The sequence below is a fragment of the Orycteropus afer genome, unplaced genomic scaffold, assembly GCF_000298275.1.
Source record: "Orycteropus afer afer isolate SDZICR_OR568_19922 unplaced genomic scaffold, OryAfe1.0 scaffold00176, whole genome shotgun sequence".
Classification (NCBI taxonomy): domain Eukaryota; kingdom Metazoa; phylum Chordata; class Mammalia; order Tubulidentata; family Orycteropodidae; genus Orycteropus; species Orycteropus afer.
The window spans coordinates 293,470-307,300 of NW_006921763.1; the positions used below are offsets into that span (position 1 = coordinate 293,470).

Here is a 13,831-nt window from a genome sequence, read left to right on the forward strand (position 1 = left end):
TTGTATAAAACAAAGGCAACTATTATCTTTTTAAGATACATTATAAAGTAAAACTATTCTTTGTCCAACTAGCCAGCAAACAATTTTCCTCATAAACCATGAAAAATCAAATTATTTTGATACCCTAAACTAATCAGCTTATGAAATGTCTAATTCCGTTTCCAAAAAAGTAATTAACAACAAAGGAGTAAAGGGAGAAAACAATCATGTTCACAACTGTAAGGGCAGGAAAAAAAACAGATTTTTTATTTTTAAAAAATGTCTATGAATACAATGATAACTACATTGTTCTTATAAGTGAAACCTGTGAGAGCCAGAACTGGTTGGACTGCCCATTTTTCAGAGTCTCACAAGTTTACCGACTTTCACAGGATTGCAGTCTTACCACTTGTGGCAGCCTCCTCTCTAAGCCTGCCTCACTGTCAGATAAGGACCACAGTACCTACCTCACAGAAACACTATGCAGGTCTGTAAAGTATCTGTATTTACACGTAAGGATCAATAAGACATTTATGTGATGCTAAGATATTACACCTAAGTCCATAGCATACGGCCGGCGGTTCAAACCCACCAGCCACTCCTCGGAAGGAAGGTTGGGCAAACTACTTCTGTAGTGATACCGCCTCGCAAACCCAAGGAGGGGTCAACTTGGTTGGGCCTGGTTGGATGGCCGGGCAGCTGGATGTAGTATTCCTCATGATGAGACTGGTAATCAACTCCATGGTGGAATCCACTGTGTGCAGCTGAGTAGCTTCTTTAGGGATATGGTCTGCTTCCCATATATAAGCAGCAGTTTTGGGAACGGTCTCTAGCTCATGGCATGCTTGAACCCTGCAAGTGGCCGTTCATTCAGCAGCCTGCCATGCTCTGCTGACCTTGGGACTTTCAATGGACTTGAATTAATGGCCTGCCGTGTGGATTGGTAACATCGGGACTGTGCCTTTTTCACTTGACAACCTTGGGGCTTCTCAGCCTCAGCAGCCAGCAGCTGTCTGAGTGAAGAAAAGCCTCAAGCTCCAGTGGGCCGGGAGCAGGAGGCAGAGCTGGACCCCAAGGCTGAGGGGCTTTCACCCAGCCCCTAGAGTCTGGCACTTTGAACTCGGACTTAAAGCCTCCAAAATGTAAAAGAATAAACTCCTGTTTCTTCAAGACATCCCATTTGTGGTATATTCCTGTCAGAGTGGCACTAGTTAACTAAAACATCACTTTTCTATTGCTCATTTGAATGCAAAATATTTGCGTTTTCTGTCTCTGACAGCCTTGTTCCTTATACAGGTTCTGGCTGATGCAACTTGATGTATCTGCTAAAAATTTACTCTCTGGTTCATATAACAAAGATCAAAACAAACCACCAGCTCATGGGACAGAGGCTTAGGGAACCCAGCAGTAAATTTAAAAGAAATTTACAACCCCTTCTTTTATCACTGTGATCCCAACACATAAGCACTGATTTGCTCTAGGGCCAAAGCGGATCGGGTTGCCTCACTGTCTAGAGATGGGACAGTGACTGAAACAACAAACAAGAGAGGCAGCGTCATACAGTGGTAAAGAGTGGACACTGTGTCTGACCGCCTGGGCTCCCAGTGCCTCGGCCTCCTCTCTAAGCCCGCCTCACTGTCAGATAAGGACCACAGTACTGCCTCACAGAAACACTATGCAGGTCTGTAAAGTACCTGTATTTACACATAAGGATCAATAAGACATTTATGTGAAGATAAGATATTACAGCCAAGTGCACAGCATACGGCCCGGGGGTTCAAACCCACCAGCCACTCCTTGGAAGGAAGATGGGACAATCTACTTCCGTAGTGATGCTGCCTCAGAAACCCAAGGAGGGGTCGCTGTGAGTAGGGTCCAACTCCAGCGCAAATAACAACAACAACAGCATAGCACACTGCCTGGCACACAGGTAAATGCTACCTATGAATATAATTACCAATCAGAAAAGGATAAAAATGACAAATATTACCAGAACTAAAGCAAATTCTAAAAGCTTGATTTTGTTTAAGAGTATATACACAGCAGCTTAAAATATAATCCATATTCCATCCTATGTGCACACATGCATGCGCACATGCACACATCCCCCTTCCACACATGCCCACTGCCAGGTAACCTTTCCAACTGCACAACGACAAAGCACCCACCTGACACACCAGGGAAGCTGTGGTGGTTTTGCCGACCCCTGGAGGGCCCGAGAGCAATGCTGCTTTAAAACTAGACCCATCATCTTTGCCAGCAAATTTACCAAACTTTGCTGCTAGAGAAAAAGAAGTTTCAGAACGTCAACCAGTTATTACCTAACAGAAATTCAGGAATGGCAAGAACAGTTGTGTATAAACTCAGCATCAAGAGCAGTCCTCTAGTTCAGGTCTATATTTGCAGAGTATTTTCCACAAAGTATAAACAATTTCCAGAGCATTTAGTCAAATTCTACTCCCTACCTCACCCCACCCCCACACACACTTGAAATTAAAAATTAAACCTTAAACCTCTGATTTCAAACACTTTTTTTTAAGAGTTTCCTTTCTGACAAAATACAGGCTATGAGTTGGAGACGACTTGAGGGCACATAACACCACCACCCCCACCCTGTAAGCATGCCACAGTTTTTCAGTCATGTGCCTTCCCTAGTCCTCTCGCACTCAGCACCCTAGACGTCATGTCTTCAAACTCGGCGTAAGAACTCTTTCCCACCCAACATGCACCCCCTCCCTTCGTCCAGGTTTTCAAGTCTTGGCCAGGGCTTCACTTGTTCCAGGAAGATTTCCCTGGCCCACAGCACACTAGCCCTGCCCCTATAAGGGTACTTGGCACAATGCATTTTAATTGCTGCTCTATATATGTCTCCCCCAGCAAATGTGAGTTCCTTGAGGGGAGAAACTGTGATTTGGTCACAACAGTACCTCTAGGGCCCTAGTACAGCACCTGGGCTCACAGAGCAGGCTCTCAATAAATGTCTGCTGGCAGGTAACTGACCCAACTGTTCGACACCCTCCTATATGTGCAAATGAGCAATCACATGTGGACAGACACACACAGGAAATAAGTGAAGCTGTAAAATCACCGTGTCTTTTATCTTCAGATGGACCCTTGTGCCAGTTCTGAAGCCAGCGCAGGAGTTTGTTGGCACAGCTCTGGTCACCCTGCTGTCCAATTATGGTCTTGAGCGAAGTTGGCTTGTATTTATCCACCCAGAGCAAAGTTTCCACTCTGGGTCCACTGCTGTCATCAGCCAAATCCCTAGCCCCACTGTCCACATGTGTCGCCTCAGCCACTTGCTCCTCAAAGTCCAGGTCTCTCCGAAGCATACTCGTTTCCTTTTTTATTGACTTTAAAGAGCTGTCCCTTTTGGGAGTCAGCCTGCGCTTTTTAGCTTCTGATTCCTTCTTATTTGGACTAATTTTTCTTTTTCCTTGGTCATTTTTTGAGGGTGTTCTTTCCAATCTGGACTGTTCTTTCTTCATCTTAAAAATCAGAAAAATGAGAAAAAGAAACCTGATGAGAGATGCAAAATTTCCATGCCACTACATTTACTCTAGAGGGCAACCTGAGATACTCAAGTGAGCTGGTGTTTTAGACCCTGCTCTCTGAAGAAATCACTACCTCCCAAATTTAAAAAACAATCGGCAACAAATGTGCCAGAATTATACTCAAGTGTAATTTTTTTTTTTAAGTGAGAACAAATTAAATAGGTTATGAAGCACTGTTTCTTGGATATTTTAAAAAATAAGTATTCCAACTTTGGTTTGAAAAAGAGTGAATAAGAGATTTTTATTTCAAAGTTTTCTGGCAAACAAAAAGTTAATGACTCCACAAAAACTTGTACATGAATGTTCACAGCAGCATTGTAATAGCCAAAAAGTGGAAATAATGCAAAAGTCCATCAATTGATAAGTAGACAAATAAATGATATAACAATGTAAATACAGCAACATGACAAGGAAGAGAAAACTCGTGCCTGGTTTACAGATGGTTCTGCATGATACACAGGCCCCACTCGAGAGTGGACAGCAGGGGCACTGCAGCCTCTTTCTGGGACTTCTCTGAAGGACAGTGGAGAAGGGAAATGCTCCCAATGGGCAGAACCTTGAGACATGCATCTGGCTGTTCACTCTGCATGGAATGAGATATGGCCAGATGCGTGACTGTAGACAGGTTCATGGGCTGTGGCCAATGGCTTGGCAGGATAGTCTGGGACTTGGAAGGAGCATGATTGGAAGATTGGTGATAAGAATGTATGGGGAAGAGGTATGTGGATAGAGCTCTCTGAATGGGCCAAAGGAGTAAAGATATTTGTGTCTCATGTGAATGTTCACCAAAAGATGACCTTGGCAGAGGTGGGCTTTAACAATCAGGTGGATAGGATGATACGTTCAGTGGAAACCAGTCATCCCTTTTCCCCAGCTACTCCTGTCATTGCCCAGTGGGCTCATGAACAAAAGGAATAAACTAATGATAGATGCTACAACATGGGTGAATCCTGAAAACACCACGCAGAGTGAAATAAGTCAGGCACAAAGGATCACATTAAATATGAAACGTCCAGAATAGGCAAACAAATTACATTAGTGGTTGGCAGGGGCTGGGGGCAGGAGGGCATGAAGAATGACTACTAATCAGTATGTGTTGTTGTTGTTGTTGTTGTTGTTATGTGCCGTCGAGTCGGCCCCGACTCATAGCGACCCCTCCTTGGGTTTCCGAGGCAGTATCACTACGGAAGTAGGATTGCCCAACCTTCCTTCCGAGGAGTGGCTGGTGGGTTTGAACCGCCACCCTTCTGGTTAGCAGTCAAGTGCTTTAGCCACTATGCTACCAGAGCTCCTACTAATCAGTATAGGCTTGCTTTTTTTTCCCCTCCTCTTTGTTTAAATTTGTATTGTGATGTGCATGAAAGTTTACAGAGCAAATTCATTTCCATATAGTATACTGTTCATCCACCTTTTGTTTCATGACATTGAGTGAAATTTCCACAATGTAACAACAGCTCTCTTCCCACTTCCTCCCTGTAGTTACCTCTTCCCTGTGTCCCTGTGCAAATACTGCCCTCCTGATCTCCCATGAATGATCATTCTAAGAAGTGTATCTACCTGATGTAAATGTTCACCCTCTATGCCTATCTACTGTTTGGCTAGAAGCTACAGGAGTGAGCTCAGTTCCACACCTGAAGGGTAACTAGGGGCCACAATCTCAGGGGTCTCACCAGGATCTATCAGACCAGTAAGCCTGGTCTTTGCAGGCTTTATTTTTTGAGGTGAGAAAAATGTTCTGGAATGGTTGTACAATCCTGTAAAGATGCTAAAAAATCACTAATATAAACTTTAAAAGAATGACTCTTATAGTATGTGAAAAATACTTCAATTTTTAAAAAGTTAGTGTCTCTTTATCAGTGGATGCTAAAATCAGTGGGTGAAAGTGGGAGTTTGACAAACAGGGTATTAGCATAGTCTTCAAGTTATCTCCCCCAAAACAGCTATCAATTACTAAGGGCAAACTAGTCACTTTACTACAGTGGAGAAACCCAACAGACATCATCTTAAGCAAGTACTCAAGGTTAACATCACCAGTAATAAGACATACCAACTACAGGTACATGCAAAATAATATACTTCTGGGATATAGCATCACTTCTGCAGTATTCTTGCCAAAAATGTGCAATCTCATTCTAATCATGAGAAAATATCAAAGAAACCCAAATGGAGAGATATTTCATGAAACTGACCAGGACTTGTCAAAAGTGTTAAGATCATAAAAGGTAAGGAAAGGCTGAGGAACCATCACAGACTGGGTGGGGTCTGGACTGGATACTGGAGCAAAGAAAGGACAGCAGGCAAGAACCAGAAGTTCTAGAGCCATGTGTAGTTAACAGTATTGTACCAATGTTAATTACCTGATTTCAGTACCATACCTATGTAAGTTGTTAATATTAGAAGATGTTGGGTATAGGGCCAACCCAAATCCTTCCCCAGACATTTTCTCACTGGAATAAACTGGGAAGACCATCTCACCTCTAAGGTGACAGAGCTAGAGACATTAATCTTGGCTTGCCAGTACCCTGGGTCCTGTGCGTGGAAAAGACCTGTGTGCAGTGGGAATGAATGAGGCTCACACTAGGAGAAGCAGAGAGAGAGAAACGGAAAAGGCCCTGGAAGCATTCACAGTCTCTAGAGCCAGCAGCTGCTACACAAGACCTACCCGGCCATAGTTGAGTTATATACACCAGTATGTTTCCCCTTTCTGCTAAAGCTAACATGGGGTGAGTGTCTGTCACAACTGAAAAAGTCCTAACATAGCTCTTGACAATGAACGTATCATGCTGACTAACCTATAGTGTATCGTTTAAAGAACTCTTAGGCAACAACTTTTACAAAAAGTCAAAACAAGAAAACATGAATATTTAATACTAGGTTGATATGCTAAGTCTAACACATTGATCTCTATCCTCATATTCCTCTGAAAAAGGTAAGAAAATATACCAAAGACAACACTCTGAAGCAGAGTCCTCCAGTTCAAAAGGAAGTAGCATAAGCTCATTTGTGGCAGAAGCAGAAGTTAATCTTTTAGCCAACAGGCCTGTATCCACCCAAGAGATGAAACAATATCCCAAGTTAAAGAAATCAAATTCATCATATACAAACCTCAGCTTCAACTGCGATTTCATACTTGGACTTTTTGCCTGGCATATTTCGAATCAGATTCAATAAGCCATCTTCATCGATAATTTTTGTTCCCAAGGCTGCTGCCTATTGATTAAAAAATCCAAGTCATTAAAACTGCATCCTTTCTGTAAAAATATGATACTATCAAATATGTACACTATGACTTTATTTTACATAAAAATATGATCAGTAGGTGAAAAACCACATTTGCAAATCAAAAAACACTGGAATACAAAAAACATACTCATCAGAAAAGTACTATTAACAAGAAAGAACATGATGGGAAACTTCGAGGGGTGGGCTGGCACTCAAAGGGTCACATTACGACTCCTGTGGATTACTTTACCTACTCTCTCTACCCTAAAAAAGGCAAAGCTACTAGAAGCTAAAGTCGGTTCTTCACACTGTCTCCCATGCTTGCCTCTTATGGCCACCTTCTTCCTAGCTAACAGAGTTATGTCCATTCCCAGGTGACAGGTCATGACTGGTCTATGGCAATCAAGAGAGTCCTGATCCTCTCCAACCTCTCCTGCAGTTCTGAGTGGTCATGTAACCAGTTCTGGCCAGTGAGACTTAAGTGGAATTATACAGGTGTTTCTGGGAAAATTCTTCCTTTCTTAATAAAAGAGAATAGTCATGGCTAATAGGGTATCTTGCTACTTCTCCTTGTTTCTTGCCTTAAAAGTAGGCTTGAATGCCTAGAACTGCAGCTACCTTGCAACCTCAAGGCACCACTCCTGAGGAGTAAAGTTAACACAATAAGCGTTAAAGATGAAAATAATCAGACTACATGACTGAACTGCTGAGCCATCCCCAGCAATTGCTTATTTCTGGCATTCTTGAGGAAAATAAGCAATAAACCATGATCATTTGGTTATTCTGTTACTTGAAGCTAAATACAATCCTACCCACCAGACCTGAGTCTTCCTTCAAATAAAGTTAAAATGGAATCCACAGTAGCATATGTAGACTACTTATGACCAGAAAAAAAAGAAAACTGTATTTGTTTCTATCTTCAAAAAGAGACTTCAGCTGAGTATATACCAACAGAGTCAAGTAAACGGGAACTGTGCCTTCAACAGGAAAGCCAAAGTCCAGAGGTCAAAGCCAATAACACATCTGTGAAGAAAAATAATGTAGGCAAGATGATTTTTCCATCTTGTTTTCTTCACTTAACTCTGTGTAAAGTTCCTATCAGAGCCTGCCAAGGTGAACAAGCTATTTCAATATGTTGATTACACAGCAGGACCCACCTTATCACTCTTGGACTGTCCGCTATCCCGGCCCATGACAAGGTAGTTTGTTTTCTTGCTGACATTTCCAGTTACTTTCCCCCCATAACGCTCAATTAGAGACTTGGCCTCATCTCGTTCAATTGACTCCAGCACTCCTGTGATTACAAATATAAGGCCTTCCAAGCAATTTTCAGCTCCCTAAAAACCAAAATGTTCAAGCAGAGAGGAAATTACACGGTAGCTTTCCAAAGAAATATTTGGCATCAAAACTACAGGAAGTTGATTTTTTTTCATTTGACATCATAAATAACCTCAGCATGAAAAACTTGCTGGAAATTTACAACAAATAAGTAGCACTTCCAATTAAATCCTAAGAAATTCTTATGTAGGTTAACATTTAATAAAGCTATAAAACTAGCAATGAAAGACATACATCTAATACTGTTAGCAAAGCTTATTATTTTCCATTATGCTTGTTTTGTATTTAAAGAACTAACTTGTATAAATTTTAAGTCAGTAATCACATGCATTACCCCACAGCAACTCTTGATGTTGTTAAAAGGAAAGTTTCAGTTCTAAAACTGGTTCATGTCACCTAAACAAGTCTGAGCTCTTGCCCTTCTCTCTACTGATTACCATATGATAATAAATCTAACAACCTGCTAGTAACCGATAGGCAAGATCATTATCATCCACTGATTGGAAAAATAATACTAATAATACAAGAGATCCTGGACAAAGAGAACTGGATGGAGGAGACATTTAATTAGAACTATAAATAAAACAACAACAACAACCAAAAAGCAATAGCAACCCCCTTTGGGTTTCTAAGGCGGTAAATCTTTATGGAAATAGATTGTCCAATCTTCCTTCCACAGAGTGGCTGGATGCTTTGAACCGCCTACCTTCTGGTTAGCACTCAAATGCCTTAGACACTATGTCACCAGAGCTCCTCAGAACTGTACATATATAATATACATATATAAAAGAATTATACATAATATCAGCACTTTCCAATTTTATAGGAATGATTCAATATAATGGCAGAATCGAGCAAAATGCAAATTAAAATTATGTATGAAATTCAAAGTTACTTATTATTCTTTGAATAGAGAATTGCAATCAATATAGACTCAAAAAGGGTTGAAAAAGAACCCAAATAAAATTCAAAGAATGTCCCAATATATGTCCAATCCCTCATCATTCAGATGAAGAATCTTTCTTAGAAGGCAAAAAGAAACACCTATGAATCTATTTGGGGAAAAAAAGTCTCTAACAACCTATCATTCTATGATTGAAATGATCTAGTGAACATTACAGGTACTCAAATTGTGCTCAACAAATTTGAAATAACTCTGGAAAACTCTACATTCAAACCCTATCCCACTCTCCAATCATTTATCATCTCCCGAACTAGCATCCCACATGGCTCTGCATATCTTTCACCTTACCAATCACAACACTTCTAGCCTCTCTATCAAACTCTTCTACCCTAGAGCTCCTACTCCGGCACCATCAAACTACCCAAGAGGCTCTCCAGCGCCCTGCAGTCCTCTCAAGCTGAGGCCTGTTTAATCTCTCACATCACCACGACCAGCAGGCAAAGCTGGCATCTCCCTCTAGCCTCCCTGCAACCCACTACCCCGTAAGTCTCCTATCTCCCAACTACGCCACACCCTCTTCATTAGGGGATTACTAATCTTCACAGGTGTCGGGATCAACCACTCATCTCTTAGTTTATTGTACTGTGGTGGCCTGTGTGTCGCTGCAACGCTGGAAGCTATGCCAAATGTGCATCAAAAACCAGCAGGGTCACCCATGGTAGGCAGGTTTCAGCACAACTTCTAGACTAGGAAGAAAGACCTTCATTGGCTGATGTGGCACAACTCAAAATGAGAAGAAATGGCTGTAAACATCCATTAATCATCAGAATGTGGAATGTATAAAGTATGAATCTAAGAAAATTGGAAGTTGCCAAAAATGAAATGGAATGCATAAAGACTTATATCCTAGGCATTAGTGAACTGAAATGGATTGGTATTGGCCATTATGAATCAGATAATCATATGGTCTACCACTACAGGTATGACAAACTGAAGAGGAATGGCATCACATTCATCATCAAAACGAACATTTCAAGATCGATCCTGAAGTACAGTGCTATCCACAATCAGATAATATCCACAAGCCTACAAGGATGACCAGTAAATACTACTCTTCTCAAATTTGTGCATCAACCACTAAAGCCAAAGAGGAAGAAATTAAAGATTTTTACCAACTTCTGCAGTTTGAAATTGACTAAACATGAAATCAAAATGCATAGATAATTACTGGTGATTACAAATGGAAAGGCAGAAACAAAGAAGCATCGTGTTATTGTCATCCTTAGGTGCCGTCATCTCTGACTCATAGTGACCCTACATGCAACAGAACGAAACACTGCCCAGTCTTGTGCCAGCCTCATGATTCCCACCATACCTGAGCCCATCACTGCAGCCATTGTGTCAGTCCACCTTGTTGAGGACCTTCCTCTCTTTCGTTGACCCTCCACTTTATCAAGCATGACGTCCTTCTCCAGGAAATGGTTCCTTCTGATAACATGGCCAAAGTAGGTCAGACAAAGTTTGGCCATTCTCACTTCCAAGGAGCATTCTGGCAGCACTTCTTCCATTTGTTAGCTCTTTTAGTGGTCCATGGTACTCTCAGTATTCTTCGCCAGCAACACAACACGAAAGCATCAACTCTTCTTTGGTCTTCCTTTTTCATTGTCCAGCTCTCACATGCTTAAGAACAAACGAACAAACCACTGCCATGGAGTCGGACCCGACTCATAGCGACCTCTCCTTGGGTTTCCAAGGCAGTATCACTATGGAAGTAGACTGCCCAACCTTTCTTCTGAGGAGTGGCTGGTGGGTTTGAACTGCCAACTTTCTGGCATTATGCCACCAGAGCTGCCCATATGCATAACAGGTGACTGAAAATACCATGGTTTGAGTTAAGTGCACCTTAGTCTTCAAGGAGACATCTTTGCTCTTCACTTTAAAGAGGTCTTTTGCAGCGGATTGCCCAAGGCAATACAGTGTCTGTGACTTTAACTGCTGCTTCCATTAGGTGTTGACTGTAGAACCAAGTAATATGAAGTCTTTGACAACTTCAGTCTTTTCTCCATTTATCATGATGTTGTTTATTAGTCCAGTTATGAGGATTTTTGTTTTCTTTATATTGAGGTGCAATCCATACTGCAGACTACAGTCGTCAATCTTCATCAGTAAGTACCTCAAGTCATCCTCACTTTCAACAAGCACAGCTGTGTTGTCTGCGTATCACAGGTTCTAATGAGTCTTCCTCCAATCCTGGTGCCATGTTCTTCTTCATATAATCCAGGATCTCGGATTATTTGCTCAGCATATAGATTGAATAAGTATGGAGAAAGGATACAACCCTGACACACTCCCTTCTTGATTTTAAACCATGTAGTATCCCCTTGTTCTGTTCCAACGACACCCTCCTGGTCCATGTATAGGTTCCTCATGAGCACAATTAAGTGTTCTAGAATTGCCATTCTTCTCAGCATTATCCATAATTTGTTATGATCTGCACAAACACTTTTGCATAGTCAATAAAACACAAGTAAACATCTTTCTGGTATTCTTTGCTTTCAGCTAAGATGCATCTGGCATCAGTAATGATATCCCTCATTCCACATCCTCTTCTGAATCCAGCTTGGATTTCTCGAAGTTCCCTATCAATATATTGCTACAGCTGTTTTTGAATTATCTTCAACAAAATTTTACTTGCATGTAATCTTAATCATATTGTTCAATAATTTCCACATTCTTTAGATGGTCTCTAAATTCAGGAGGGATATATTCACGATCATTATTTTGGCTCTCATGGACTTGTTTTAATTGTCTTCAACTTCAACTTGAACTTGCATATGAGCAGTTGATGGTCTGTTCCACAATCAGCTCCTGGCCTGGTTTTGGCTGAAGATATTGAGCTTCTCCATCACCTCTTGTCACAGATGTAGTTGATCTGATTCCTCTGTACTCCATCTGGTGAAGTTCGCATGTATAGCCACCATTTGTGTTGTTGAAAAAAGGTATTTGCAATGAATAAGTTGTTGGTCTTGCAAAATTCTATCATGTGTTCTCCAGCATTATTTCCATCACCAAGGCATCACAGCAGTCAGAAAATACGGCTTTGGTGAAAGAAATGACGTGGGAGAGCTCATGATGGAATTCTATGTGACCAATGATTTATTCACTGCAAATACCTTTTATCAACAATATAAACAGTGACTTTACACATGGACCTCACCAGATGGAATACACAGGAATCAAACTGACTACATCTGTGGAAAGAGACAACGGAGAAGCTCAATATCATCAGTCAGAACAAGGCCACGGGGAACTGTGAAACAGACCATCAATTGTTCATATGCCAAGTTTAAGATGAAGCTGAAGAAAATTATAACAAGTCCACAAGAGTACATCCCACCTGAATTTAGAGACCATCTGAAGAATAGATTTGACGCATTGAACACCAGTGACTGAAGACCAAACAAGTTACAGGATGACATTAAGAACCAAACAAGTTAGAGGATGACATACATGAAGAAAGCAGAAAAAAAAAAACTCACTGCCCTTGAGTCGGATCCAACTCACAGCGACCCCTGCTTGGATTTCCGAGGCAGTATCACTATGGAAAGTAGATTGCCCAATCTTCTTTCCAAGGAGTGGCTGGTGGGTTTGAACTACCAGACTTCTGGGTAGCAGTCAAATGCCTTAGGCACTATGCCACCAGAGCTCCCAAGAATGAAGAAAGCAAAAGGTCATTAAAAAGACAGGAAAGAAAGAAAACACCAAAATGGATGTCAAAAGAGATTCTGACACTTGCTCTGGAATGGAGAGTAGTTGAAGCGAATAAAAGAAATGATGAAGTAAAAGGGCTGGACAGAAGATTTCAAAGGATGGCTCAAGAAGACAAAGTATTATAATGAAATGTGCAAAGATCTTGAGTTAGAAAACCAAAAGGGAAGAACACACTCAGTAAATCTCAAGGTGAAAGAACTGAAGAGAAAATTCAAGCCTTGAGTTATAATACTACAGTTGTGGTGTTGGCAAAGAATACTGAAAATATCATGGACTACCAAAAGAACGGACAAAACTGTTTTGGAAAAGGTACAGTCAGAATGCTCCTTAGAGGCAAGAATAGCCAGACTTCTCTTATACTTTGGTCATACTGTCAGAAGGAACCAGTCCCTGGAGAAGGATGTCATGTTTGGTAAAGTAAAGAGGGTCATAAAAAAGGGGAAGACCCTCAACGAAATAGACTGACATACTGGTTGCAATGATGACTCAAGTACAGCAATGATTCTGAGGATACTGTTTTGTTCTGTTGGGTATACGGTCATTATGAGTCAGAACCAACATGTCGAAACCTAACAACAACACAACAAAATATGTGGTCAGGATAGCCTCCCCTTCCCACCTTCTCAGAAATCTCATGCAACATGTGATTATACTTGTCTTACTAGTACACCTTTAATCCCATTAGCAGGAAAAAAAAAAAAGGCTTTAAGTATCTCTTAGCTTCAAAACATTTACATTCTCCCCCTAAATCCCACCTCTATTTCTAGCTCTAAGTCCTTCCCCAACCCATGTTTATAACCAAAGTTTCCAAAAATATTACCTACTTAGGCTATCTGTTTTGTCTCCTTACTCACTCTTCAACCACTTTTATCAAGGCTCTGACTCCATCATTCTGTTGAAGCTGCTCTTGCAGTAATGACTATTCACGTTACTAAACGCAATGGAGAATGTCCAATCTCCTCTTACCTGGTATTGCAGCAACAGAACACTCTGAACCACTCACTCATTTTAAAAATAAACTCTTCCCTTTGCTTCTGTGACACCATGTTTATCAGGCTTCCAT

The 13,831-nt window shown here is 41.1% G+C and overlaps 1 protein-coding gene across 1 annotated transcript in view; it reads right to left on the reverse strand.

The window, feature by feature from the left end:
- Positions 1–13,831, reverse strand: part of RFC1 (replication factor C subunit 1) — a 107,922-nt gene that overhangs the window by 13,692 nt on the left and 80,399 nt on the right. Inside the window, 4 exon segments of the mRNA XM_007947135.2 lie at positions 2,148–2,260; positions 3,068–3,467; positions 6,639–6,743; positions 7,913–8,092. Coding sequence (XP_007945326.2) covers positions 2,148–2,260; positions 3,068–3,467; positions 6,639–6,743; positions 7,913–8,092 — 798 coding nt within the window.